This window comes from Cherax quadricarinatus, chromosome 4 (assembly GCF_038502225.1).
Source record: "Cherax quadricarinatus isolate ZL_2023a chromosome 4, ASM3850222v1, whole genome shotgun sequence".
In the NCBI taxonomy this organism is placed as follows: Eukaryota; Metazoa; Arthropoda; class Malacostraca; order Decapoda; family Parastacidae; genus Cherax; species Cherax quadricarinatus.
In genome coordinates, this window is record NC_091295.1 from 20,831,474 (window position 1) to 20,857,832 (window position 26,359).

The window sequence follows — 26,359 nt, forward strand, 5'->3', positions numbered from 1 at the left end:
GGCCAATTTCACGAAAATTAAAAAATACGACAATTTCAAAATAAGGTCCAGAATGAACAATGCAGACATTCCTGGCTCTAAAATAAGATTTTCTTTGTTCATCAGTCATGTCTCCAGGTCCCTGTGATATTACTCTTGCTTTTTATTTTGAAATTTTATTCAAACAAAAAATAGAAGATTTACTGTTATGCAGACTACTGCAATACTATAATAATTGTAAAAATTACATCAACCCATTCATGACTGCGTATTAGAATGGCTATTTGGACATTTATTGGACAATGACATCATTTGTTTACTTTTGAACATCGGCAAAAATCAAACATTTCCTGTACTTTGTGCTCCATTTCCAGGTTCTTTTTATAGTAAAATTAATCAAAATCGCCTCCATTTCTATAATATAGTTTCCACTCTATCAAATGAGACCATGAAAACGAGAATACAACCACAAATACTACACGAAAATAGACCACAAATTCGGCATTTTAATTAAAAAAAATGGTCGGAGTTTTTTTTTTCTCATTATGCACTGCGTGCTCCAGGATTTTTTTTATGTGGTGCACACTGACCACACAGACCCATTCTCTCACATGTGGGCCTACTAGCTTTCTCCTGCCTGATTTGAAGCCGCTAGAATTTATGAGTATATATACGTCAAACACGGTACCTCACAAACGTATATATACGGCCGCGACAGTCAAAGGGTTAATCGAAAAATCATGATTTAATTTTTTCTCTCTCATTATACACAGTGTGCTGCAGGATCTGTTTTATGTGGTGCACACATACCACATAGATGTATTCTCTCATATCTAGGCCCAAATGTACCACTCACAGTTTATCAGAGTGAGCTGAGCTCATGGCGTAGATCTACGGTTTGGACCCTGAACGTAAAGCCGTAGATCTACGGGACGGACCCTGAAAGGGTTAAGGAAATCTGTGCAATGTGGCTTAAAGTGCAAACCTTTTTTGCTGAAAATCACCCTGACACAGCTACTGCAAGCCGTGTTGGCAACCTGTACACTGACAATGTTGTGAAACACTTTAGGAATGTCATAAAGGAATGGGAGGTACAGGCCTCTATGGACAGATATGTTGTGCGACAGAGGTCCAGTGACTCTCAAGCTGGTCCTAGTGTCATTAAAAGAAGAAGTGAAGTAACCCCTTCCTAATGGAAGGGGATTCCCCTTCTAAACACTAACACCATCAACACTCTCCCCTCCACCCATCCCATCAATCATCACCAGATCTTCAATAAAGGTAAGTGTCATGTAACTGTGCATGTCTTCTTCAGTTTGTGTGTATTAAAATTAATATTTCATGTGGTAAAATTTTTTTTTTCAATACTTTGGGGTGTCAGGAATGGATTAATTTGATTTCCATTATTTCTTATGGGGAAAATTAACTCGACTAACGATAATTTCGATTAACGATGAGCTCTCAGGAACGGATTAATATCGTTGGTTGAGGGTCCACTGTACATTCAACTCGGCCAAATAGGAACACATTAACCCTCCCCATGCTCTTTAAATGCTTCAAGCAATGATTAACAGAATGAAAGACAAGACAAACTAATAATTTTTACTACGAAGAATATACAGTGGTCCCTCAGTTATCGTCCTTAATCTGTTTCTGGAAGTGGGACTATTATCAAAATAGACGATTTTCGAATCAATTTTCCCCATAAGAAATAATGTAAATACAATTAATCCGTTCCTGACACCCAGAAGTATTAAAACAAAAAAATTTTTTACATGAAATATGTATATGTAGTACATACACAATACAATGGCACATGATGAATGAAACATTAACAGCATAACACTTAACTTTATTGGCAATTCTTCTTAGTGTATGGAAGACTGGAGGAGAGAAGAGATTGAATTACTGTTTGGAAGGGGAATCCCCTTCCGTCAACATCTCAGGTACCAAGTGCTTTTCTGGGGTTACTTCTCTTCTCTGTTTCTTAATGCCGCTAGGACCAGCTTGTGAGTCACTGAGTCCTGACTCGAAAAAAAAATGTTCAGAGAACTCTGTTTATGGCGTCTCTTTAAAACTTCCCTAAAATGGGCCAAGACTGTCACTGTACAAGTTGCTGATATGGCTTGCAACATCCTTCTCAGGGTGATGTTTCTCCATAAATCTTTCCATCCTACCCCACATTTCAAAAATCTCATTAATTTCCGAAGAAGGCACCTTCTTCCATCTCTCTTCCTCCTCCTCTGCAGCAAGATTCTGAGCTGTGATCTGTTGCTGTTCCTGCTGAAGCTCTTGCAGCTCCTCAGTGGTTAGCTCTTTGTAGTGGTCCTCCACCAACTCTTCCACATCCCCCAAACTCACATCCAACCCCATGGAACTCCCCAATGCCACAATAGATTTCACAACTGACATAGGCTCATCAGGGTCAGCCATAAACCCTTCGAAATCCCTCTTGTGGACACAATCTGGCCACAATTTTCTCCAAGCAATAACAGCTTCCTTGATTTCCTTTTTCTTTGCCATGATGGAATATATGGTTGTATGGGGTGTGTTATACATCCTGGCCAGTTCGGCCACATGTACGCCACTTTCATATTGTTCAATGATGTTTTTCTTAAATTCAATCGTATTTCTCACCTTTACCAAAGGCTTGGAGCCATGGTAGCTTATTTAGCATTTGCAAGCACTAAAATGAATGGAATATTATGAAATATTCCGTATGAACAAGTGAGGGGACCGTCGCTCACTGGTAAACAATGGCACACTGGCTGGGAAGGGAGGCCGACGCGTCCAGGACAAAGGACGATTAGCGAGTTAACGGACCATTTGCGAGCCAATGATTAGGCGAAATACCACGACTATTTCCGAAATTGACGACTTTCAGGCCGGACGATTATTGAGGGACCACTGTATATATATATACAGTGGACCCTCGACCAGCGATATTAATCCGTTCCTGAGAGCTCATCGTTAATCGAAATAATTGTTAATCGAGTTAATTTTCCCCATAAGAAATAATGGAAATCAAATTAATCCGTTCCTGACACCCCAAAGTATTGAAAAAAAAAATTTTTTACCACATGAAATATTAATTTTAATACACACAAACTGAAGAAGATATGCACAGTTACATGACACTTACCTTTATTGAAGATCTGGTGATGATTGATGGGATGGGAGGAGGGGAGAGTGTGGATCTTCTTAGTGTTTAGAAGGGGAATCCCCTTCCATTAGGACTTGAGGTAGCAACTCTTTCTGGGATTACTTCCCTTGTTCTTTTAATGCCACTAGGACCAGCTTGAGAGTCACTGGACTTCTGTCGCACAACGTATCTGTCCATAGAGGCCTGTACCTCCCGTTTCTTTATGACATTTCTAAAGTGTTTCACAACATTGTCAGTGTACAGGTTGCCAACACGGCTTGCAGTAGCTGTGTCAGGGTGATTTTCATCCATAAAGGTTTGCACTTTAAGCCACATTGCACAGATTTCCTTGATCTTAAAAGTAGGCAACTTCTTCAATTTCTCTATCCTCTTCTCCGAAGCAGTTTCCTCAGGTCTGGCCTCATGCTGATGAAGATGATCTAGCAGCTCATCAGTGGTTAGTTCTTCATTGTCCTCCTCCACCAACTCTTTCACATCCTCCCCACTAACCTCCAACCCCAAGGACTTCCCCAGTGCCACAATGGATTCCTCAACTGGCATAGGATTCTCAGGGTTAGCCTCAAACCCTTCAAAATCCCTTTTGTCTACACATTCTGGCCACAGTTTTTTCCAAGCAGAGTTCAAGGTCCTCTTAGTCACTTCCTCCCAAGCCTTACCTATAATGTTTACACAATTGAGGATGGTAAAGTGATCTTTCCAAAACTCTCTTAGAGTCAGTTGAGTTTCTGAGGTCACTACAAAGCACCTTTCAAACATAGCTTTTGTGTACAGTTTCTTGAAGTTGGAAATGACCTGCTGGTCCATGGGCTGCAGGAGAGGAGTGGTATTAGGAGGCAAAAACTTGACCTTAATTAAGCTCATGTCCCCAGAAAGTCGCTCTGCCACGTCTGAAGGATGACCAGGAGCATTGTCTAATACCAGGAGGCACTTCAGGTCTAATTTCTTTTCAGTTAGGTAATTTTTCACAGTGGGGGCAAATGCATGGTGTAACCAGTCATAGAAAAAGTCCCTAGTGACCCATGCCTTACTGTTTGCCCTCCACAGCACACACAAATTAGCCTTGAGGACATTGTTTTTCCTGAACACTCTGGGAGTTTCAGAGTGATACACCAATAAAGGCTTCACTTTGCAATCACCACTAGCATTGGCACACATCAACAGAGTAAGCCTGTCTTTCATAGGCTTATGTCCTGGGAGTGCCTTTTCCTCCTGAGTAATGTAGGTCCTGATTGGCATTTTCTTCCAAAACAGGCCTGTTTCGTCACAATTAAACACTTGTTCAGGTTTGAGTCCTTCACTATGTACTCCTTGAATTCATGCACATACAGTGGACCCCCGCATAACGATCACCTCCGAATGCGACCAATTATGTAAGTGTATTTATGTAAGTGCGTTTGTACGTGTATGTTTGGAGGTCTGAAATGGACTAATCTACTTCACAATATTCCTTATGGGAATAAATTCGGTCAGTACTGGCACCTGAACATACTTCTGGAGTGAAAAAATATCGTTAACCGGGGGTCCACTGTATTTTTCAGCTGCTGTGTGGTCCAAACTGGCAGCCTCACCATGCCTTATCACATTATGAATGCCACTACGCTTCTTAAATCTCTCAAATCAACCTTTGCTGGCCTTAAATTCACTCACATCACCACTAGTTGCACACATTTTTTTAATTAAATCGTCATGCAACTTCCTAGTCTTTTCACATATGATCACTTGAGAGATGCTATCTCCTGCTATCTGTTTTTCGTTTATCCACACCAGTAAGTCTCTCTCAACATCTTCTATCACTTGCGATCTCAGTTTCGAAAACATAGTTGCACCTTGGGCAAGAACAGCTTCCTTGATTGCCGTTTTCTTGTCCACAATAGTAGCGATGGTTGACTGGGGTTTACTATACAACCTGACCAGCTCGGAGACACACACTCCACTCTCATACTTAGCAATGATCTCTTTCTTCATCTCCATAGTAATTCTCACCCTTTTTGCTGTAGGGTTGGCACTAGAAGCTTTCTTGGGGCCCATGGTGACTTATTTTGCAGGTGCAATCACTACAAAGACTGTGATAATATGAAATGTTCCAATTGTATGTTTGGAAGCGACCGCGGTGGCTGGCTGGCTTGTAAACACTGGCACCCATGGGACAAGTGAGGCGCGCTCAGGCCAAAGTGGACGTGTCTCAAACGGAACGAATAGCGTTGGTCGGGTTTTCTAGCGCTAGTCGAGGCAAAATTTTTGCGATAAAATGTATCGCAAGTCAGATTTATCGTTAATCGATGCCATCGTTGGTCGAGGGTCCACTGTACAGTGGACCATCGGCTAACGGCAAATTTGGTCAACACCTCGCTTTGGCATAAAAAATTCGCTCAACTAACACCAAAAAAACTCGGTCGAGAGCTTTCATCCCGAATGTGTCGGCACGGCGCCCTGAGCGGGCCCGGCCACTCACTCCGTGTAGCAGCCAGCGTGCCATTGTTTACAAAGCCAGTGAGGACGATTCCGCGTATACATGCGATATATTTCTTATTATTCCATAGTTTTTGGTCCTTGTAATGGCTAAATAAGCCACCATGGGCCCCAAGAAAGCTTCTAGTGCCAGCCCTATGGTAAAGAATGCGAGAAACACATAATTTAAGAAAAAGTTTGTAGGAAAACACCAAAGTGGTGGTGGTAGAGGGTGGTAGTGGTTGTGATGGTGGTGGTGGTAGTGGTAGAGGATGGTAGTGGTTGTGATGGTGGTAGAGGGTGGTAGCGATTGTGATGGTGGTGGAGGGTGGTAGTGGTTGTGATGGTGGAAGAGGGTGGTGGAAGAGGGTGGTGGAAGAGGGTGGTGGAAGAGGGTGGTGGTAGAGGGTGGTAATGATTGTGATGGTGGTAGTGGTTGTGATGGTGGTAGAGTGGTAGTGACAGTGGTAGCGATTGTGAGGGTGGTAGTGGTTGTGATGGTGGTAGTGATGGTGGTAGTGATGGTGGTAGAGGGTGGTAGCAATGGTGGTAGTGGTTGTGGTTGTGATGGTGGTATGGTATGATAAGGCATGGTGAGGCTGCCAGTTCTGACAAAAAAGTGGCTGAAAAATATGTGCAGGACTTTAAGGGGTACATAGAGGCTGAAAAATTAAAACCCCAACAAGTGTTCAATTGTGATGAAACAGGCCTGTTTAGGAAGAAAATGCCAAACGGGACCTACATTACTCGGGAGGAAAAGGCACTCCCAGGACACAAGCCAGAAAAGGACTTGTTACCGAAGTCTATATAGAAGGGGATTCCCAATCCAAACAATAGAACACCTTCATCCTCTGCCCTCCTCCCGTCTCATCACTTATCAGCAAGTCCACAATAAAGGTAAGTGTGATGTTATTATTGTTTTATTCTCCATGTATCATTGTTTTCTGTGTAGGGAAATGTATATTTCATATAAAAAATTATTCTGTTTAATACTTTTGGGTTTCTGGAACGGATTAATTGGATTTCCATTATTTCTTAGGGGGAAAATTAATTTGCTTATAGGCTAGCTCTCTGGAACAGATTAACCCTTTCAGGGTCCAAGGCCAAAATCTGAAGTGGTGCCCCAGTGTCCAAGAATTTTCAAAAAAAAAAAAAAAATTGTTATTTTTTCTTATGAAATGGTAGAGAATCTTTTTGTGAAGGTAATAAAACAAAAAGTACGAAATTTGATGGAAAATTGACGAAATTATGCTCACGTGAATTTTGATGTGTCAGCGATATTTACGAATTGGCGATTTTGCCGAATTTGACTCCCATTTTAGGCCAATTACATTATTCCAGTCAACCAAATTCTTAGCTATTTCACTAGTATTACTTCTATTCTATCGATTGAGCACAAGAAATCGCCAAGTCAACCATTTCAACTACAAAATAAAGTGACCGGAAATTGGTAATTTGGCCAATTTAACACAAAGTTCAAAATATTCCAATTTCAAAATAGGGTCCAGAATAAACAATGTAGGTATTCCTGGCACTAAACTAACATTTCCTCTGTTCATAAGTTATGTTTTGAGGCTTTACAAATAAATTCCATTTTGAATTTTTATTCACAATGAATTTTTATTCACACCAAAAAATAGAAGATTTACTGTTATGCAATATTGTAATAATTGTATAAATATCATCACCACATTTGTGAATGTATATTAGACCCACCAGCTGGCGTGTATAAGATGTGTGAGGTCGTTTGTTTACTCTTGAACATCGGCAAAAATTTAACATTTCCGCCACTTTGAGCTCAGTTTCAAGCCATTTCCAGTGCTAACACCAATCAAAATTATCTCTATTTCTGTGATATGTCTTCCATTCTATCAAATGAGACCAAGAAATCACAAATACAACTATAAAAAACATACGAAAAAACACTGCAAATTCGCTGTTTTAATCGAAAATCACGGTCTCAGTTTTTTTTCTCTCATTATACACAGTGTGCTGCAGGATTTGTTTTATGTGGTGCACACATACCACATAGATGTATTCTCTCATATCTAGGCCCAAATTTACCACTCACAGTTTATCAGAGTGAGCTGAGCTCATGACATAGATCTACGGTTTGGACCCTGAACGTAAAGCCGTAGATCTATGGGACGGACCCTGAAAGGGTTAAAGGCGTTAGCCAAGGGTCCACTGTACATATAAAAAAGAAGTGGCAAAATTGGAAGTGTCTGAACGTAACGCTAATTTTATCTGTGCGTTGCTTTTCAGGAGTGTATCCCTCAGGTTATAGAAGGGTTTACTTGGTATTACTCTCTTCCCAGCATGATATCTAACTGGACAGTTACCAGTACAGTAGGGGGGTGACTTCCAAGGTTCCGAGTTATGAGGTTTTGCACTTATGACACTGGTATTTCAAAATCAAGATTTAACATTTGCGTTATGTCAATACATCAGCGATTGTGGTTGGTGGGTGGAGTATGATTGGCATTAAGGTTGTCTGGGACCCTTGGAGGGAGGCCTTGGTTCACAGCACTGCTAGCTGTGTCTTGTACACATGAAGTTTGTGACTCTATACCACACAATGCTGCCCCTTTTACTCCCACACCACTCACCCCTCTCACACACATCCATGCATCCTCTTGAACCCACACCACCCACCCTCACAATTACCCACTCTCACACATACATCTCTTGCCCTCTATTTGTAAGTGAAAAAGGAACATTACTGAATAAGACATTGGTTCAAAATTTTCTGGGGGAAAAATAAATCAGATATGGATTATTATGGCTCAGGAACACTAATTTTTCACTGTTTCTGATGGGATAAGAAGCTACAAACAATCGACTTTTGATGATTTTTTCTGTTACAAGTGAACACTAAGTTGGGGGCCCTACTATACACTGTACTTGTCCAGTAACTTTCATTATTAGTGTAATAAATAACTATTCCTTTTATATGTATATTACTATTACTTTTCCCAGTATAATTTCCCTGATATTTTTGTACATGGTTAATTAAGAATTTAAGTGGTAACATGTGCTCTATTCAGGGGTAGGGAGAATGCTTGTTTCCTTCCCAATATGACAAGTACGTAGTGTGCAACAGGTGATCCAAGTAGATAAAACCCACAGACCTAAACTTAAACTGGTCGTGCTAGATAAAATAAATAAAGCAGTAATTAAATCTTTTTGTTAATATTGAAAATGATAAATTTTAAAATCAATGTGAAGTAATTCAAGAATTTTGTGGAGTAAAATAAGGGTTGGATGTGAAAAGTGGGTTATAGTAAGCATTTATGCACCTGGAGAAGAGAGAAATGTAGAGAGAGAGAGATTTTTTTGAAATGTTGAGTGAGTGCATGGGGAGTTCTGAACCAAGTGTGAGAGTACTTGTGGTTGGGGATTTCAATGCTAAAGTGGGTAAAAATGTTGTGGAGAGGGTAGTAGGTAAATTTGGGGTACCAGGAGTAAATGAAAATGAGGAGCCTTTAATTGAGCTGTGTGTAGAAAGAGGTTTGGTAATAAGTAATACATATTTTATGAAGAAGAGGATAAATAAATATACAAGGTATGATATAGCATGTAATGAAAGCAGTTTGCTAGATTATGTATTGGTGGATGAAAGGTTGATGGGTAGGCTCCAGGATGTACATGTTTATAGAGGGGCAACTGATATATGGGATCATTATTTACTTGTAGCTACAGTTAGAGCAAGAGGTAGATGGGACGAAAGGAAAATGGAAACAAGAGAGAGGTGAAAGTCTATAAACTAAGAGAGGAGGAAGTTAGGGTGAGGTATAAGAAACTATTGGCAGAAAGGTGGGCTAGTGCTAGTGCAAGCAGAGTATATGGAAAGTAGAAGAAAGGTGAAGAGAGTGGTGAGAGAGTGCAAAAGGAGAGCAGATGATACAGCGGGAGAGGCACTGTCCAGAAATTTTAATGAAAACAAGAAAATTATTTGGAGATAAACAAGTTAAGAAAGCCTAGGGAACAAATGGATTTGTCAGTTAAAAACAGAGTAGGGGAGTTAGTAGCTGGGGAGCTGGAGGTACTGGGAAGATGGTGGGAATATTTTGAGGAACTTTTAAATGTCGACAAAGAAAGGGAGGTGGCCAAGGAGGTATAACATCTTTCAAGAGTGAAGAAGAGCAGGATGTGAGTGTGGGGGAGGTACATGAGGCATTACATAGAATGAAAGGGGAAAATGCAGCAGGAACTGACGGGATCATGACAGAAATGTTAAAAGCAGGAGGGGGGGGAGGGGGATGTAGTGTTGGAGTGGTTGGTATTTTTGTTTAATAAATGTATGAAAGAGGGGAAGATACCTATGGATTGGCAGAGAGCATGTATAGTTCCTTTATATAAAGGGAAGGGGGACAAAAGAGATTGTATAAATTATAGGGTAATAAGTTTCCTGAGTATACCAGGAAAAGTGTATGGTAGGGTTATTACTGAAAGAACTAGAGGTAAGACAGAGAGTAGGACTGCAGATGAGCAAGAAGGCTTTAGAGTGGGTAGGGGATATGTAGATCAAATGTTTACATTGAGGCATATATGTGAACAGTATTTAGATAAAGGTAATGAAGTTTTCATTGCATTTAGAAAAGGTATATGACAGAGTGGATAAGGGAGCAATGTGGCAGATGTTGCAAGTATATGGAATAGGTAGTAAGTTACTAAATGCTGTAAAGAGTTTTTATGAGGAAAGTGAGGCTCAGGTTAGGGTGTGAAGCAAAGAGGGAGATTACTTCCCAGTAAAAGTAGGTCTTGGACAGGGATATGTAATGTCACCATGGTTGTTTAATATATTTAAAGATTGGGTTGTAAAAGAAGTAAATGCTAGGGTGTTGGGGAGAGGGGTGGGATTAAATTATGGGGAATCGAATATGAAATGGGAGTTGACACGGTTACTTTTGCTGATGATACTGTGCTTATGGGTGATTCTAAAGAAAAGTTGCAAAGGTTAGTGGACGAGTTTGGGAGGGTAAGTAAAGGTAGGAAGTTGAAAGTGAACATTGATAAGGTAAGGTGATGAGGGTATCAAATGATTTAGATAAAGAAAAATTGGATATCACATTGGAGAGAAGGAGTATGGAAGAAGTGAATGTTTTCAGATATTTGGCAGTTGATGTGTCAGCAGATGGGTTTATGAAGGATGAGGTTAACCACAGAATTGATGAGGGAAAAAAGGTGAGTGGTGCATTGAGGTATATGTGGAGACAAAAAACATTATCAATGGAGGCAAAGAAGGGAATGTATGAAAGTATAGTGGTACTACCACTCTTATATGGGTGTGAAGCTTGGGTTGTAAATGCTGCAGCGAGGAGGCTGTTGGAGGCAGTGGAGATGTCCTGTCTATGGGCAATGTGTGGTGTAAATATTATGCAGAGAATTCGAAGTGTGGAAATTAGGAGAAGGTGTGGAATTAATAAAAATATTAGTCAGAGGGCTGAAGAGGGGTTGTTGAGGTAGTTTGGTCATTTAGAGAGAATGGATCGAAGTAGAATGACATGTAGAACGTATAAATCTGTAGGGGAAGGAAGGCGGGGTAGGGGTCGTCCTCGAAAAGGTTAGAGGGAAGGGATAAAGGAGGTTTTGTGGGCGAGGGGCTTGGACTTCCCGCAAGCGTGCGTAAGTGTGTTTGATAGGAGTGAATGGAGACGAATAGTTTTTGGGGCCTGACGAGCTGTTGGAGTGTGAGCAGGGTAATATTTAGTGATGGGATTCAGGGACACCGGTTATTTTTATATAGCCGGACTTGAGTTCTGGAAATGGGAAGTACCATGCCTGCACTTTAACCCTTTCAGGGTCCAAAGGCCAAATTTCAAAGTGTGCACCAGGGTCCAAGAATTTTCAAGAAATAGTTTTATGTTTTCTTATGAAATGGTAGAGAATCTTTTTCTGAAGGTAATAAAACAAAAGTACGAAAATTGATGGAAAATTGACAAAATTATGCTCTCGCGAATCTTGATATATCAGCGATATTTACGCATTGGCGATTTTGCTGACTGACTCCCATTTTAGGGCAATTACACTATTCCAGTCAGCCAAATTCTTAACTATTTCACTAGTATTACTTCCATTCTATCGATTGAGCACAAGAAATCACCAAGTCAACTGTATCAACAACAAACTAAGGTGACCGGAAATTGGTAATTTGGCCAATTTAATGCAAAATTCAAAATATTCCATTTTTAAAATAGAGTCCAGGATAAACAATACAGGCATTCCTGGCACTAAACTAACATTTCCTCTGTTTTCAGGCTTTACAAATGAATTCCATTTTGATTTTTTATTCACATAATGAATTTTTATTCAAACCAAAAAATAGAAGATTTACTGTTATGCAATACTGTAATAATTGTATAAATAATATCACCAAATTTGTGAATGTATATTAAACCCACCAGCTGTCATGTATTAGACTTGTGAGGTTATCTGTTTACTCTTGAACATCGGCAAAAATTTAACATTTCCGCTACTTTGAGCTCAGTTTCAAGCCATTTCCAGTACTTAAACCAATCAAAATCATCTCTATTTCTGTAGTATATCTTCCATTCTATCAAATGAGACCAGGAAATTGTAAATACAGTGGTCCCTCAATAATCGTCCATAATCCGTTCCTGGAAGTGGGACTATTATCGAAATGGACAATTTACGAATAAATTTTCCCCATAAGAAATAATGTAAATTCAATTAATCCGTTCCTGACACCCAGAAGTATTAAAACAAAAAATTTTTTTACATGAAATATAGATGTAGTACATAAACAATACAGTGGCACATGATGAATTAAACATTAACAGAATAACACTTACCTTTATTGGCGATTCTTCTTTGTGTATGGAAGACTGGAGAATGAGACTGATTGGATGAATTACTGTTTGGAAAGGGAATCCCCTTCCATCAACACCTCGGGTACCAATTGCTTTTCTGGGGCTACTTCTCTTCTCTGTTTCTTAATGCCACTAGGACCACCTTGAAAGTCACTGGAGTCCTGTCTCGCAAAAAAACTGTCCAGAGAGCTCTGTTTCTGGCGTCTCTTTAAAACTTCCCTAAAATGGGCCAACACTCTGTCACTGTACAAGTTGCCGATATGGCTTGCAACATCCTTCTCTGGGTGATATTTCTCTATAAATCTTTCCATCCTACCCCACATTTCAAAAATCTCCTTAATTTCTGAAGGCACCTTCCTCCATCTCTCTTCCTCCTCCTCTGCAGCAAGATTCAGAGCTGCCATCTGTTGCTGTTCCTGCTGAAGCTCTTGCAGCTCCTCAGTGGTTAGCTCTTTGTTGTGGTCCTCTACCAACTCCTCCACATCCTCCAAACTCACATCCAACCCCATGGAAGCCCCCGGTGCCACAATGGATTTAACAACTGACATAGGCTCATCAGGGTCAGCCCCAAACCCTTCAAAATCCCTCTTATGGACACAATCTGGCCACAATTTTCTCCAAGCAGAGTTTAAAGTCCTGGTAGTCACTCCCTCCCAAGCCTTACCTATAAGGCTTACACAATGGAGAATACTGAAATGTTCTTTCCAAAAATCTCGTAGGGTCAAGTGAGTGTCTGAGGTCACATTCAAGCACCTTTCAAACATTGCTTTGGTGTAGAGTTTTTTAAAGTTTGCAATGACCTGCTGGTCCATGGGTTGGAGAAGAGGAGTGGTATTCGGGGGCAAGAACTTTACTGTGATGAACCCAAACTCCTTCAGAATTAGGTCATCCAAGTTTGGAGGATGAGCAGGTGCATTGTCCATTACTAGGAGGCACTTGAGATCCAATTTCTTTTCCAGGAGGTAATTCTTCACACTAGGGCCAAACACTTCGTTGAACCACTACAAAAATTTCCCTCGTGACCCATGCCTTACTATTAGATTTCCAAAACACACACAATTTACTCTTCATAACATTGTTTTTCCTGAACACTCTGGGATTTTCAGAATGGTACACTAGTAAAGGCTTCACTTTGAAATCCCGACTAGCATTTGCACAGAACATTAGCGTCAGCCTGTCTTTCATAGGCTTGTGTCCTGGCATTGCCTTTTCCTCTTGTGTAATGAAGGTCCTCTTTGACATTTTCTTCCAAAAGAGGCCTGTTTCGTCACAAATGAACACTTGTTCAGGTTTCAGTCCTTCACTGTTTATGTACTCCTGGAATTCATGCACATATTTTTCAGCCGCCTTGTGGTCTGAACTGGCAGCCTCACCATGCCTTACCACACTGTGTATGCCAGTACGATTCTTAAATCTCTCAAACCAGCCTTTGCTAGCCTTAATTCACTCACATCATCACTAGTTGCAGGCAATTTCTTTACCAAATCGTCATGCAACTGCCTAGCCTTTTCACAAATAAGCGATGTCATAAGACTGTCTCCTGCTAATTGTTTCTCATTTATCCACACCAATAATAACTTCTCAACCTCTTCCAGTACTGGTGATCTCATTTTTGTCAGCATATTTACCCCCTTTGCAACAACAGCATCCTTGATTTCCTTTTTCTTCGCTATGATGGAAGATATGGTTGTACGGGATTTGTTATACATCCTGGCCAGTTCGCCCACACGTACGCCACTATCATATTGTTCAATGATGTTTTTCTTAAATTCAATCGTATTTCTCACCTTCTTTACCAAAGGCTTGGCACTAGGAGCTTTCTTTGGAGCCATGGTAGCTTATTTAGCACTTAAATAACTTGCAAGCACTAAAATAAATGAAATATTATGAAATATTTCACTGGAGCACGTGAGGGGACCGTCGCTCACTGGTAAACAATGGCACACTGGCTGGGAAGGAAAGGCCGAGGCGACTCGAGGCCACTCAGACCGTGAGTATGCGTCCGGGACGAAGGACTATTAGCGAGTTACCGGACCATTTCCGAGCCAATATTTTGACGAAAAAACAGGACTACAGTATTTCCGAAATGGACGACTTTCAGGCCGGACGATTATTGAGGGACCACTGTACAACTATAGAAAACATATGAAAAAACACTGCAAAGTCGCTGTTTTAATCGAAAATTACGGTCTCGTTTTTTTTTCTCTCATTATGCACTGTGTGCTGCAGGATTTGTTTTATGTGGTGCACACATACCACACAGATGTATTCTCTCATATCTAGGCCCAAATTTACTGCTCACAGCTTATCAGTGAGAGCTGAGCTCATGGCGTAGATCTACGGTTTGGACCCTGAAGGTAAAGCCGTAGCTCTACGGTTTGGACCCTGAAGGTAAAGCCGTAGCTCTACGGCATGGACCCTGAAAGGGTTAAAGGAGGGGTTTGGGATACTGGCAGTTTGGAGGGATGTGTAATAGGATGGTGTATATATATGATTGGGGCCCTGATATTATATTCTATTGGTAGTTTATTATATTTCAGGTCATTTTTTATATTGTATCTTTGCCTAGGCTTCTATACTGTTGTATCTGGGCACCTCTGCAAAAACAGTGATTATGTGTGAGTGAAGTGAAAGTGTTGAATGATGATGAATTTATTTTCATTTGGGGGATTTTCTTTCTTTTTGGGTCACCCTGCCTAAGTGGGAGATGGCCAAGTTGTTGAGAAAAAAAAATTTAGTAATTACATATTTTGTTTAACAAGGACACATTGTAAGTTCTAAAGTTACTGAGGAATTGTCAGTGGAATCCAATAGACAGATGGGCGAGTTGTTTCAACTAGAGAATGAGGAATGTCAAACATTAACTTAAGTAAATTTTCAATAAGATAATCATTTAAATTCAGTTCTGACAGGATGATATAACTAGGGGAGGATAATGACTTGTTGCTTGTGTGAATTTTGAGAATAATTTATGTGAATGTTCTGACATAAGAGTACCAGTGGCTATCCACCAATCACTCACTCACCAAAGAACCTGAGGAAAGTATCTGTGCCAAAGAGCACTCAGATGTGTGACCTTTCACCCCCTTTCCCCCAGGCCAGTGACTGATCCATGCTTCACTCATTTATAGCCCAACCTTGGGTGACTTTACATGGCCGGTCTTGCCCATCCCAGCATCCAATTGGAGGGACGTATTTGTAGCACCTGGCAATAAGAGGTGTGGTGGCGCCTCCCTCTTTCACTCTGGACCCTGTGATTCAGCCAGCTGTCACAGTCACCCAGCTGAAGGAATTCACCCAGTGCCCAGTGTCACACTGCCAAGTGCCTCATCCTGCCCTTCCACTACCTGCTTACCGTCGCACCCGCCAATTTTGGGCCACGTTTTTAACATTGCTCCTTATTAGTAATAACCTTTTATGACTGAATAATCATCCATGAAGAGCCCATCTTAACACTTGTTTAGATTGACATACATTAAACAAATTTTAACCGGCTATAACAAAGGAATGTTAACATAATACATACTATGGTTACTACTGACACCAACGCTAAGCTTACTAGCACTTGCACTAAGTACTGTATATTATCTATGTCACTTGAACATGAAAAACCTTAATATTACTCAATAAAAATGTAGAAAAAATAAAAATCTAAAGCCATATTGAACAATCTATCAATCACTTAGTGGGGCAGCCCCTCCATAACAAGGAATTAAAACCTAAACTAATTTGAGCAAATTACAGCCTGCCTCCCATGTCTACTTTGAGAATAACTGTGCCTGTATTGAAAATGCTACTCACTATGCTTAGTTTACAGCTGGTCATTCTGCCATTTAATGGCCATGGTTTAGTTCATCCTTTTTCACCCTGGAGGATGCCATCTTATCCAATGAGACAATGAAGGCATTAAAGAAGTAAGTTAGCTAGACATGATACGAAATATTAATATCTTTAATATTTTTAAACATTCTTATTCATTAATATATTTCTAATTCAAAATCTGAATTGTGGTATGCATATCCCACACTTTGAATTACACACAAAATTGGCCTTTTATTTAATGAATTTCCAATTCCTTTGTTAAAGTAGGCACGTAAATCAAAACTACTTGTTTTTGTTCATCAGTTTAGGTTATGTATACAAAAAGAGGTAAGTTCAAGTAAAAAAGGCAGTGAATGCTCTTCCTAACACACAATGAATGTGATAAGCAAGCACAAGGACGAGCTAATGACAGTGGCTGTCCTAGGACACGTGCATTTTTCAAAAGTATGGAATAAATGCAAACCCATAATTACATCCTGTACTGAATAATCCTTGCACAAAGGTTTATATATACACCTACCATCCGACTTACGACCGAGTTTGGTTCTGAGAAACCGGTCGTAAGTCGAAATGGACGTAAGTCGAACTTTACTACTGAATATCAATATAACATTTTTGTAATGACTTTATTTTATTGTTTTATTTTGGTATTTCATATTTTACTTTACTTTTTATGCTGTTAGTATACTGTATTTTATACTGTAAGGTTTAGGATAAACATTGTGTACAACACAAACACTTGTTTATTTCCCAGAAATTTGGCATGAAAAACACGGTCGTACATCGAGTTGTCGTATGTCGAGCAGGTCATAAGTCGGATGGTAGGTGTGTGTGTGTGTGTGTATATATATGTATATATATATATATATATATATATATATATATATATATATATATATATATATATATATATATATATATATATATATATATATATATATATATATATATATATATATATATATATATATATATATATATATATATATATATATATATATATATATATATATATATATATATATATATATATATATATATATATATATATATATATATATATATATATATATATATATATATATATATATATATATAATATATATAATATATATATATATATATATATATATATATATATATATATATATATATATATATATATATAATATATATATATATATATATTTATTTATTTTTTTTTATTATCACACTGGCCGATTCCCACCAAGGCAGGGTGGCCCGAAAAAGAAAAACTTTCACCATCATTCACTCCATCACTGTCTTGCCAGAAGGGTGCTTTACACTACAGTTTATATATATATATATATATAAATTATGTATATATACGTATATAATTTTTTATTAACTAGAAAAACAATTAATTATTATCACTTTAAACTGCTGGTATAGGCATGCTGTACATTTACTGTGATTAGAAAGTTTTTTTTTTTTTTTTTGACAGCTCAAATTGCTGAGAAAAAAGAAAAATACAATTTTGCAATTATTAACATAAGCTTTAATACCAGAAACATTCACCATTTTTCAAATGTATTACTATATAAACTAATATCTAAGATAATTTTCTTATAACTTCCTGGCCTAAATTTTTTGTTTATGTCTTCCTATAAATCAGTAAGATATGTTCTACAAGTCAGAATGTTAGAGGATCTTGTGCATCCTGTAAGGAAGATATGCACTGTTAAACACTCATGTTAAAAGCTGATGTTCAGTGTCATTTATCACAGCTAAAATGATCTTCCTAAACAGAATTTCTACACACTGCTTCAGACACCCTTGATAAAATTAAGAAAATATGCAATCAAGCTTAATGTTGTACATGAAAATATAACACAAATTTGCCACAACACTTTTTTTTTGTTTCCTACTAAAAAATTCAGCCAAGTTGTGTCTCACTTTATGCAGTTTGGTCAGTTGAGAAGACTTTAAGAAGTTATTATGGAATTATATCAGCTGGCCATAAAGAGACTGGGTCAGTCCTCCTTGCTGACGAACAACTCTGGAAGCAGTGAATTCTGACCCATGCATGAACCCAAGTTTACAGTTCGGGCGGCTTTAAACTACGGACCAAATCATGCAATTCATAGTGTTAAAAATATTTGCTAAAAATGGGTTATCTTCTGTTATATAATTCTGACTGATTAATATATTCAAAACTTCATACTGAGAAGACAAGTGATAAATATCTATACAGCAATCCCCAGCTAAGAAAGGGACTAATAACTAATTAATAACTAATAACTGGCTATTAAAATAAAATCCCACTGTGGCAACCTAATTTTTTCCTTAAACAATAGTTGTGTATTGCATTTTCATTAATTAATTATACTTGAGAATTAAACAATTATTTTCTAACATTAACCTACTGTATAATGCAATCTTACTGTTGGCTGCTAATAAGTGCATTGCTCCATATCAATCTTTTTTAACAAGATTGAGGGTGAGCAAAAGTTTTCCATATTTGGCAAATTTTCCTTAAACAAATAAGTGTCATGTACCTGTTTAGGTCACAGTTGTCTAATGAAACAAGAGGTACCATTTTTTTTTTGTCAGCTACGACCCATGAGAGGAGGTATGGAAGGTTGCAAGGAAAGTATGGAAAGATTTGTTCTCAGTCACTCAGCCTACTTGGTAACAATCAACAATAGTGGATGTCAGCAGGTGTGGTCAGTGAGCAACTTATGGCAGTTATTAATGCAATGTTAATTACAAATTACGTTATGTATGCAAATAAAACACACACAGTATTGAAATTTATGATGCTGTATCGGTCAGACTTGAACTATTCATTAGTCACACAGAGAAGCACTCTTTCACCATGACTACTTTTCTGATTTCATAAACTCTTCCTACTCACATGCTAAATGACCTTTCTTCTCTCTTAAACTCTCTTCTGTGAAGTCTTGTTCTTTGCCATTCCCTATAAGTCCAGTCACCTAAGCCTTAACAACACTTTCCATTCTTTAGGCATCAAACTTACATTTTTGCTAAATGAATGCTCTTCACAGTAATCTAGTGCATGCCTCTCCCATCAAGTGACGTTTCCAGAGTCTACTCCATTTCCTGTCCCTCTTGTCCTCCCCAATAACTTGGAGAAACTGGCTTCTCTCTGACAGACTTAAGAAGCATAAAAGAAGTGTTAGCCTTGCCAACACTAACACAAACAGTTTATCACTATGGGAGTCTCAAGTTCCATTAACTGATGTAACTAAATTAGTTATTTTCTGCATACCAGTCATTTACTGCTTTCAGAACCTTTACATAATCAGAGTTAAAACGTGAAGATACTGGAGAGAATGTTTATATACTGGGTTCACAGGTTCTGCACCTGTCCATAAGAGACTATTACCACTATTTATATACTTTATGCTTTGCTCTTCTGTTAGGGTTATGGACACTCCCGAGCTTCAGAACCTTGCATTTATCTACACTGAACTGCATCTGCCACTTTTCTGACCAGGAATTGAGTCTGTCTAAATCCTCCTGAATTTCCATAACAAAGTTTTAAAAAATGAGAGAAATCTGGACAAAGTGTATACAGTAACTACATCATACATAATTTAATTTAGCTGTTAAACAAGTAATATATAATAATAAAAAAAGGACATGTTTGAGAGTGACAGAAATGTTTACATCCACTCATACCTCCACCTTCCCCACTCTCTGCTCCTTACGCTTAACTTTATTACTGAAAATGCAAAGGAACAGACGCTTTAATTTTTCTTTAAATAAAATTCTTAATACGTATTAAATAGTTTATATTTACAAGCATTGTGGAAGTCAATTTCACAGCAGTGAGATGGGCACAAAGATCCCTCAGGCCATCACAACCCACTGTGTTCATTCATAGCAGTCAACAGTGTCCAAAAACAAATGGTACAGTGATACTGACAAGATATGGAAAAAGACACTAATGTACAGTTATTTTATTAGCACACTGGCTGATTCCCACCAAGGCAGGGTGGCCCAAAAAAGGAAAACTTTCACCATCATTCACTCCATCACTGTCTTGCCAGGACATTTAATTAAAGGAAATGTTTCACCAACAGTGGCTTCTCCAATCCTAATACAGAGATAACTAAGACTGAGTGCAGTATATACAGCAGCAGGAGTCAGGTGGCAGGCTGCAGTAGTATAACTGTTACAGGTAGGTAGTAGGTAGCTAAAAAGCAACCATCCAGGGAGGTACTACTATCCTGCCAAGTGAGTGTAAAATGTAAACTTGTAATTATTTAACACGACAGTAAGATTGCTGGTGTATTATCTGTCTCATAAACATGCAAGATTTTAGGTACCTATTGTTACTTCTGTCAGCATAGTTGCTGATCCCCTGTATATGTTTGTGTAGCATATCTGAATATCGTAGTTAGTACCATCTATATAAAATATCTATATAAAATATATAGATGGTACTAACTACGATACTCAGATATGCTACACAAACATATACAGGGGGATCAGCAACTATGCTGACACTTCTACTCACACTACACATGCATGTACAAGCATATATATACACACACACCTCTGGGTTTCCTTCTATTGTCTTGCTAGTTCTTCTTGCTTATTTCTTATCTCCACGGAAAAGTGGAACAGAATTCTTCTTCCGTAAGCCATGTGTTTCATAAGCAGCAACTAAAATGCCAGGAGGAAGGGGCTAGTAACCCCTTCTGTATACACTACTAAAGTTAAAATGAGAAACTTCCATTTTTCTTTTTGGACCACTTTGCTTCGGTGGGATATGGCCAGTTTGTCGAAAGAAAAAGACTAACTGTTGTAAGATGGGTTGGGTTTTAGAAGGACCTGTCAACAACATGTTACAGGGGTCTCTACAATGGGCAATATCCTGTTAATCAATAATTTGGATATAGTGTAACTTCTGGATTTTTGATGGATTGTGTTAGTGATGGCAATTAGGTCAGCCTCTATACACGTTCGTTGTCATAAATCTTCTTCCTTAATTAAGGATTAACCTCGTCTCCTTAAACTATATAACGTGCCCAACATCTCTTAGTTGGACACACATATTTTCCATATATTTTTATGGTCATCACAGTTGCCAGTGTTCTTGTGCTCCTGGATCCTAATATCCAGAGATCTTGCTGTTTGCCCTACATATATCTTGCTACATCATCTACATGGTATTATGTATACTCCTGCACTAACAACAAAGTTGTTCATGGTTTTCTGCACTATTTAATAATAGTTGAAGAGCTGGAGGATATTTTAACAAGTTTTCTGTCAAGTATGTTGGAAACATTAGTTACAATTTTGCTGTAACTGGGAGGCTTTCCTTCAACTGGACTGGTCTTAGTTTTGTTAAGAATGTGTGTCAAGTTTCCTGCAGTCATGTTTGAAGTGTAACAAGCTGAATAAATGTGATGCATGAGCACTCATCCTTGAAGAACTGCAGACTGGAAATTCTGTAAGCTCTTAGAAAGAAGCCTATAACTACTCTCTTTTAGTTCTGGTGTCATAGCGAGAGAAATGCAGAATATCATTCTTGCAGGTTGGTCAGACTTTATTAGTATTTTCACCTGTTAGAAGGAGCATATTGAGAAATGGCAATTGTTTGTTCTCCTCCTCCTCTAGTGTAAATTTAACTCTAGGTTTTAGTGTTGATATTATTTAAGATGTCATACACTTCTAAACTACTTCGTACTATGACCAAAATATCATCAATATATTGCATCCATGTAAATGATCTAGGGATTATATTGAGGATCTATCTGGATTCTAGGTCCTTCATATATAAATTGGCCAGGACTGCACTACAGGGAAAGCCTATGACTAGCTCAAACACTTGTTTATACATGTCTTCAAAACTAAGAGCAGTTGTAATGAACACCCAGTTCACTGATGGACACAAAATCCTGGCAAGGTACAGGCAACTCAATCAACATTTATCACTCTGTGAACATTAATGGTTTGGTCTGCTGGTACATTTAAAAATACAGCAGTGACATCAAAACTTGCAAGTTTCTAATCACTCATGTCAAGTTCCTGAATGTTTCAGGTGGGTTTGAGTAATCATACCCAGAAGTGTTGATAATTATTTCCCCAATATTTTAGCTTGTGCAGGGTTTTGCCAATACTGGACGTGACGGGTCTCACGGACATATTGGATTTGTGGGTCTTAAGTAATCTACAAAGCCTCTACTGTGCTCCAGAAAACTTCCTTCTGTATCTGCCATCACAGCAAATGGAAAGACACGGGCAGAGTTGACATTATCAATAATCTTTCTTCTTACGTTTTTACTGACACAAAGACCAAAACACTCAGCTTAAGTCTCAAGTTTGCCACTGGCATATGGAAACCTTTTAAATATGAGTTGGATACAGTGATCAAAAATACATACATTGTTCAGTAACTTGGAGTTTAACAAAGATTTTTTTTTACAAGGACTTATTGCAGCAGCCCTTCTGGAACCTAGTACACTAAGAGACAACACCATAAGTGTCAGGAGGCTCAAGATTATTCAACTTCCTCCCAGCATACATAAGTGGGGTTTACCAACAGACCCCTGGCTGTCTTCAAGAGGGAGCTGGACAGGTACCTGACTACTCGGGCTGTGGTTTGTACGACAGTTTGCATACAGCCAGCAGTAACAGCCTAGTTGATCAGGCCCTGATCCACTGAGGCCTGGTCATGGACCGGGCCACAGGGGCATCAACCCCTGAAACACCCTCAGGGTATATACTACTACTACCCTCCCACAGCCTGCCACTATATACAGCCTCTCCTCACTTAGTGACGTACTCGTTTACTGACACGTCAGAACTGTGATGGGCTCTCTGACCTGTATGCATGCCTATATACAGTAGGGCCCCACTTACACGGCAGGTTAGGTTCCAGGCTACCGCCGTAAAGCGGAAATCGCCGTAAAGTGGAACACCCTTTTTTTTTTCTTATAAATGCATACAAATACTAGATAACAAGTTTACACTAACATATATTAAGTTAGCAATAGAACTAGGCATCAAAAAACAATAAAAAAGTACAATACAGTAGGGCCCCGCTTTACGGCGTTTCACTTTACGACGTTCCGCTAATACGGTCATTTCAAATTATGACCAAAACTCGCTATACGGCTCCCCCCACCTGACTTTCTAATACGGTCACCATGCTCCACCCTGTTTGTTTACATTCTCCGTGAGCTCAGTAAGCACTAAGTCTCTCCATTTTGTCTGGAAACTCCAAAATTTCAAATGTTTTTAAAAGTTATTTCATATTTTATATATACTCTGATAATTATACTTATGTATACCTGTACCTAAATAAACTTACACACTGTGCTGGCATGCAGGTACACATTAAAATCAGTAAGAGTGTCTTATGTCTCCAGAAGTCATATTAGTAATGATAATAATAACCATCGAGTCTCATTTAAATGTCGTATATTATGTTAATACATGAATACACATTTTCATTAATCCATCTATGATATTTTTTTCAAAATTATATAATAAACACGATGCATAACACATAAATAAGATAAATACACCCCACAGTAGAATAAATAAACATAAATGTGAGATGTGGTAGCAGACGACTTGCACAAGTGACGCCATATTAGAAATGATGATAATAATAATAATAATAATCATCACCGAGTCCCATTAAATGTCGTATATTACGTTAATATACACATTTTCATTAATCCATCCATGATATTTTTTTCAAAATTATATAATAAACACGATACATAACATAAAAAGATGATAAATACACCCCACAATAGAATAAATAAACATAAATATGAGATGTGGTAGCCAGATAACTTGTACAAGTGACGGCAAGAATGACATTTTCTCTAATTTAACGTAAGAGAAAATGTGTTACTGGGGGTAACTGTAAAAAATTATTCCTTTCGTATGTAATTAAGTTTATTCAGGTATACACAAATACAGTTACATAGAGTATCATACATAACATATGTGTAGAGAACCTAGGATAACCCAAAAAAGCCAGAGTGACTTATTTCCATTGCCTTCACTCAGAGCATCATTTCTTCTCAAAATGATGTTACATGAGAATGGGAGTGTTCTTCTTTATTTATTCTACCGTATCAATGTAGAGACAACCTGTACACAATGTAACTTGTACACAAACCAGACATGTACACTTTGTTTACAAAACTTACCTTCGCCTGGTTTGTTTACATAACTCTGCGCCTGTCCCCTCTCATGCACTCATTCTTTCTCTCTCTCATTTATTCGTTTTATCTCATTTACTCGCCTCTGACCCTACATTAAGACTACAAATATTTTAAGGTAAGTAATGAGTGAACTGTATATACATTTTATCGCTCTGGGATGCTTAAATATCATAGAATAGTATGTGTGGGTGGGTTGGCCTGGTATGGTAGCCTGGCTGACTACCATACATACCACACTTGATTTCTTACAATAAATACTACTTGTCTCACCCTAGATTAAGACTATAAATATTTTAAGGTAAGTAATGAGTGCACTATGTGTGTATTTTACTTTTTTATTGTTTTTTGATGCCTGGTTCTATTGCTAACTTAATATATGTTAGTGTAAACTTGTTATCTAGTGTTTGTATGCATTTATAAGGGGGGGGGGAAAGGGTGTTCCACTTTATGGCGGTAGCCTGGAACCTAACCTGCCGTATAAGTGGGGCCCTACTGTACACACATAGTGCACTCATTACTTACCTTAAAATATTTATAGTCTTAATCTAGGGTGAGACAAGTAGTATTTATTGTAAGAAATCAAGTGTGGTATGTATGGTAGTCAGCCGGGCTACCATACCAGGCCAACCCACCTACACATAATATTCTATTACATTTAAGCATCCCAGAGCGATAAAATGCATATACAGTTTACTCATTACTTACCTTAAAATATTTGTAGTCTTAATCTAGGGTAAGATGAGTAGTATTTATTTTAAGAAATCAAGTGTGGTATGTATGGTAGTCAGCCGGGCTACCATACCAGCCACCCCACCCACACATACTATTCTATGATATTTAAGCATCCCAGAGCGATAAAATGTATATACAGTTCACTCATTACTTACCTTAAAATATTTGTAGTCTTAATGTAGGGTCAGGAGTAAGTAAATGAGATAAAACGAATAAATGAGAGAGAAAGAATGAGTGCATGAGAGAGGACAGGCGCAGAGTTATGTAAACAAACCAGGCGAAGGTAAGTTTTGTAAACAAACAAAGTACTGGTTTGTGTACAAGTTACATTGTGTACAGGTTGTCTCTACATTGATACGGTAGAATAAATAAAGAAGAACACTCCCATTCTCATGTAACATCATTTTGAGAAGAAATGATGCTCTGAGTGAAGGCAATGGAAATAAGTCACTCTGTCTGACTTTTTTGGGTTATCCTAGGTTCTCTACACATATGCTGTTATGTATGATAATCTATGTAACTGTATTTGTGTATACCTGAATAAACTTACTTACATACATACGAAAGGAATAATTTTCTACAGTTACCCCCAGTAACACATTTTCTCTTATGTTAGATTAGAGAAAATGTTATTCTTGGCATCACTTGTACAAGTTATCTGGCGACCACATCTCATATTTATGTTTATTTATTCTATTGTGGGGTGTATTTATCATATTTATATGTTATGCATCGTGTTTATTATATAATTTTGAAAAAATATCATGGATGGATTAATGAGAATGTGTATATTAACGTAATATACCACATTTAATGAGACTCGGTGATGATGATTATTATTATTTCTAATATGGCGTCACTTGTGCAAGTCGTCTGCTACCACATCTCATATTTATGTTTATTTATTCTACTGTGGGGTGTATTTATCATATTTATATGTTATGCATCGTGTTTATTATATAATTTTGAAAAAATATCATAGATGGATTAATGAAAATGTGTATATTAACGTAATATATGACATTCAACCCTTTGAGGGTCGACAGGCCCTCTCCGAAACTCGTTCTCAGGGTCGGCCAAATTAAAAAAAAAAAAAAATTATTTTCTCTTATGAAATGATAGAGAATCTTTTTCCGATCATAAAGACACCAAAAGTTTGAAATTTGATAGAAAACTTACGGAATTATGCTCTCGCAAAGTTA

The 26,359-nt window shown here is 38.1% G+C and overlaps 1 protein-coding gene across 6 annotated transcripts in view; it reads right to left on the reverse strand.

The window, feature by feature from the left end:
• Window positions 1-26,359, reverse strand: part of LOC128684392 (vesicle transport protein GOT1B) — a 135,778-nt gene that overhangs the window by 41,744 nt on the left and 67,675 nt on the right. For 4 of the 6 annotated variants that reach the window (XR_011393315.1, XR_011393314.1, XR_011393312.1 and 1 more), the window contains exon 5: window positions 16,225-16,304. The exons of the other annotated variants lie outside the window; for them this stretch is intronic. Coding sequence is in view for 1 of the 4 variants with exons in the window: in XM_070095196.1 (XP_069951297.1) it covers window positions 16,257-16,304 (48 nt within the window). In the remaining 3 variants the exon portion in view is untranslated. The remainder of the gene's footprint in view (window positions 1-16,224; window positions 16,305-26,359) is intronic. 6 annotated transcript variants of the gene reach the window in all.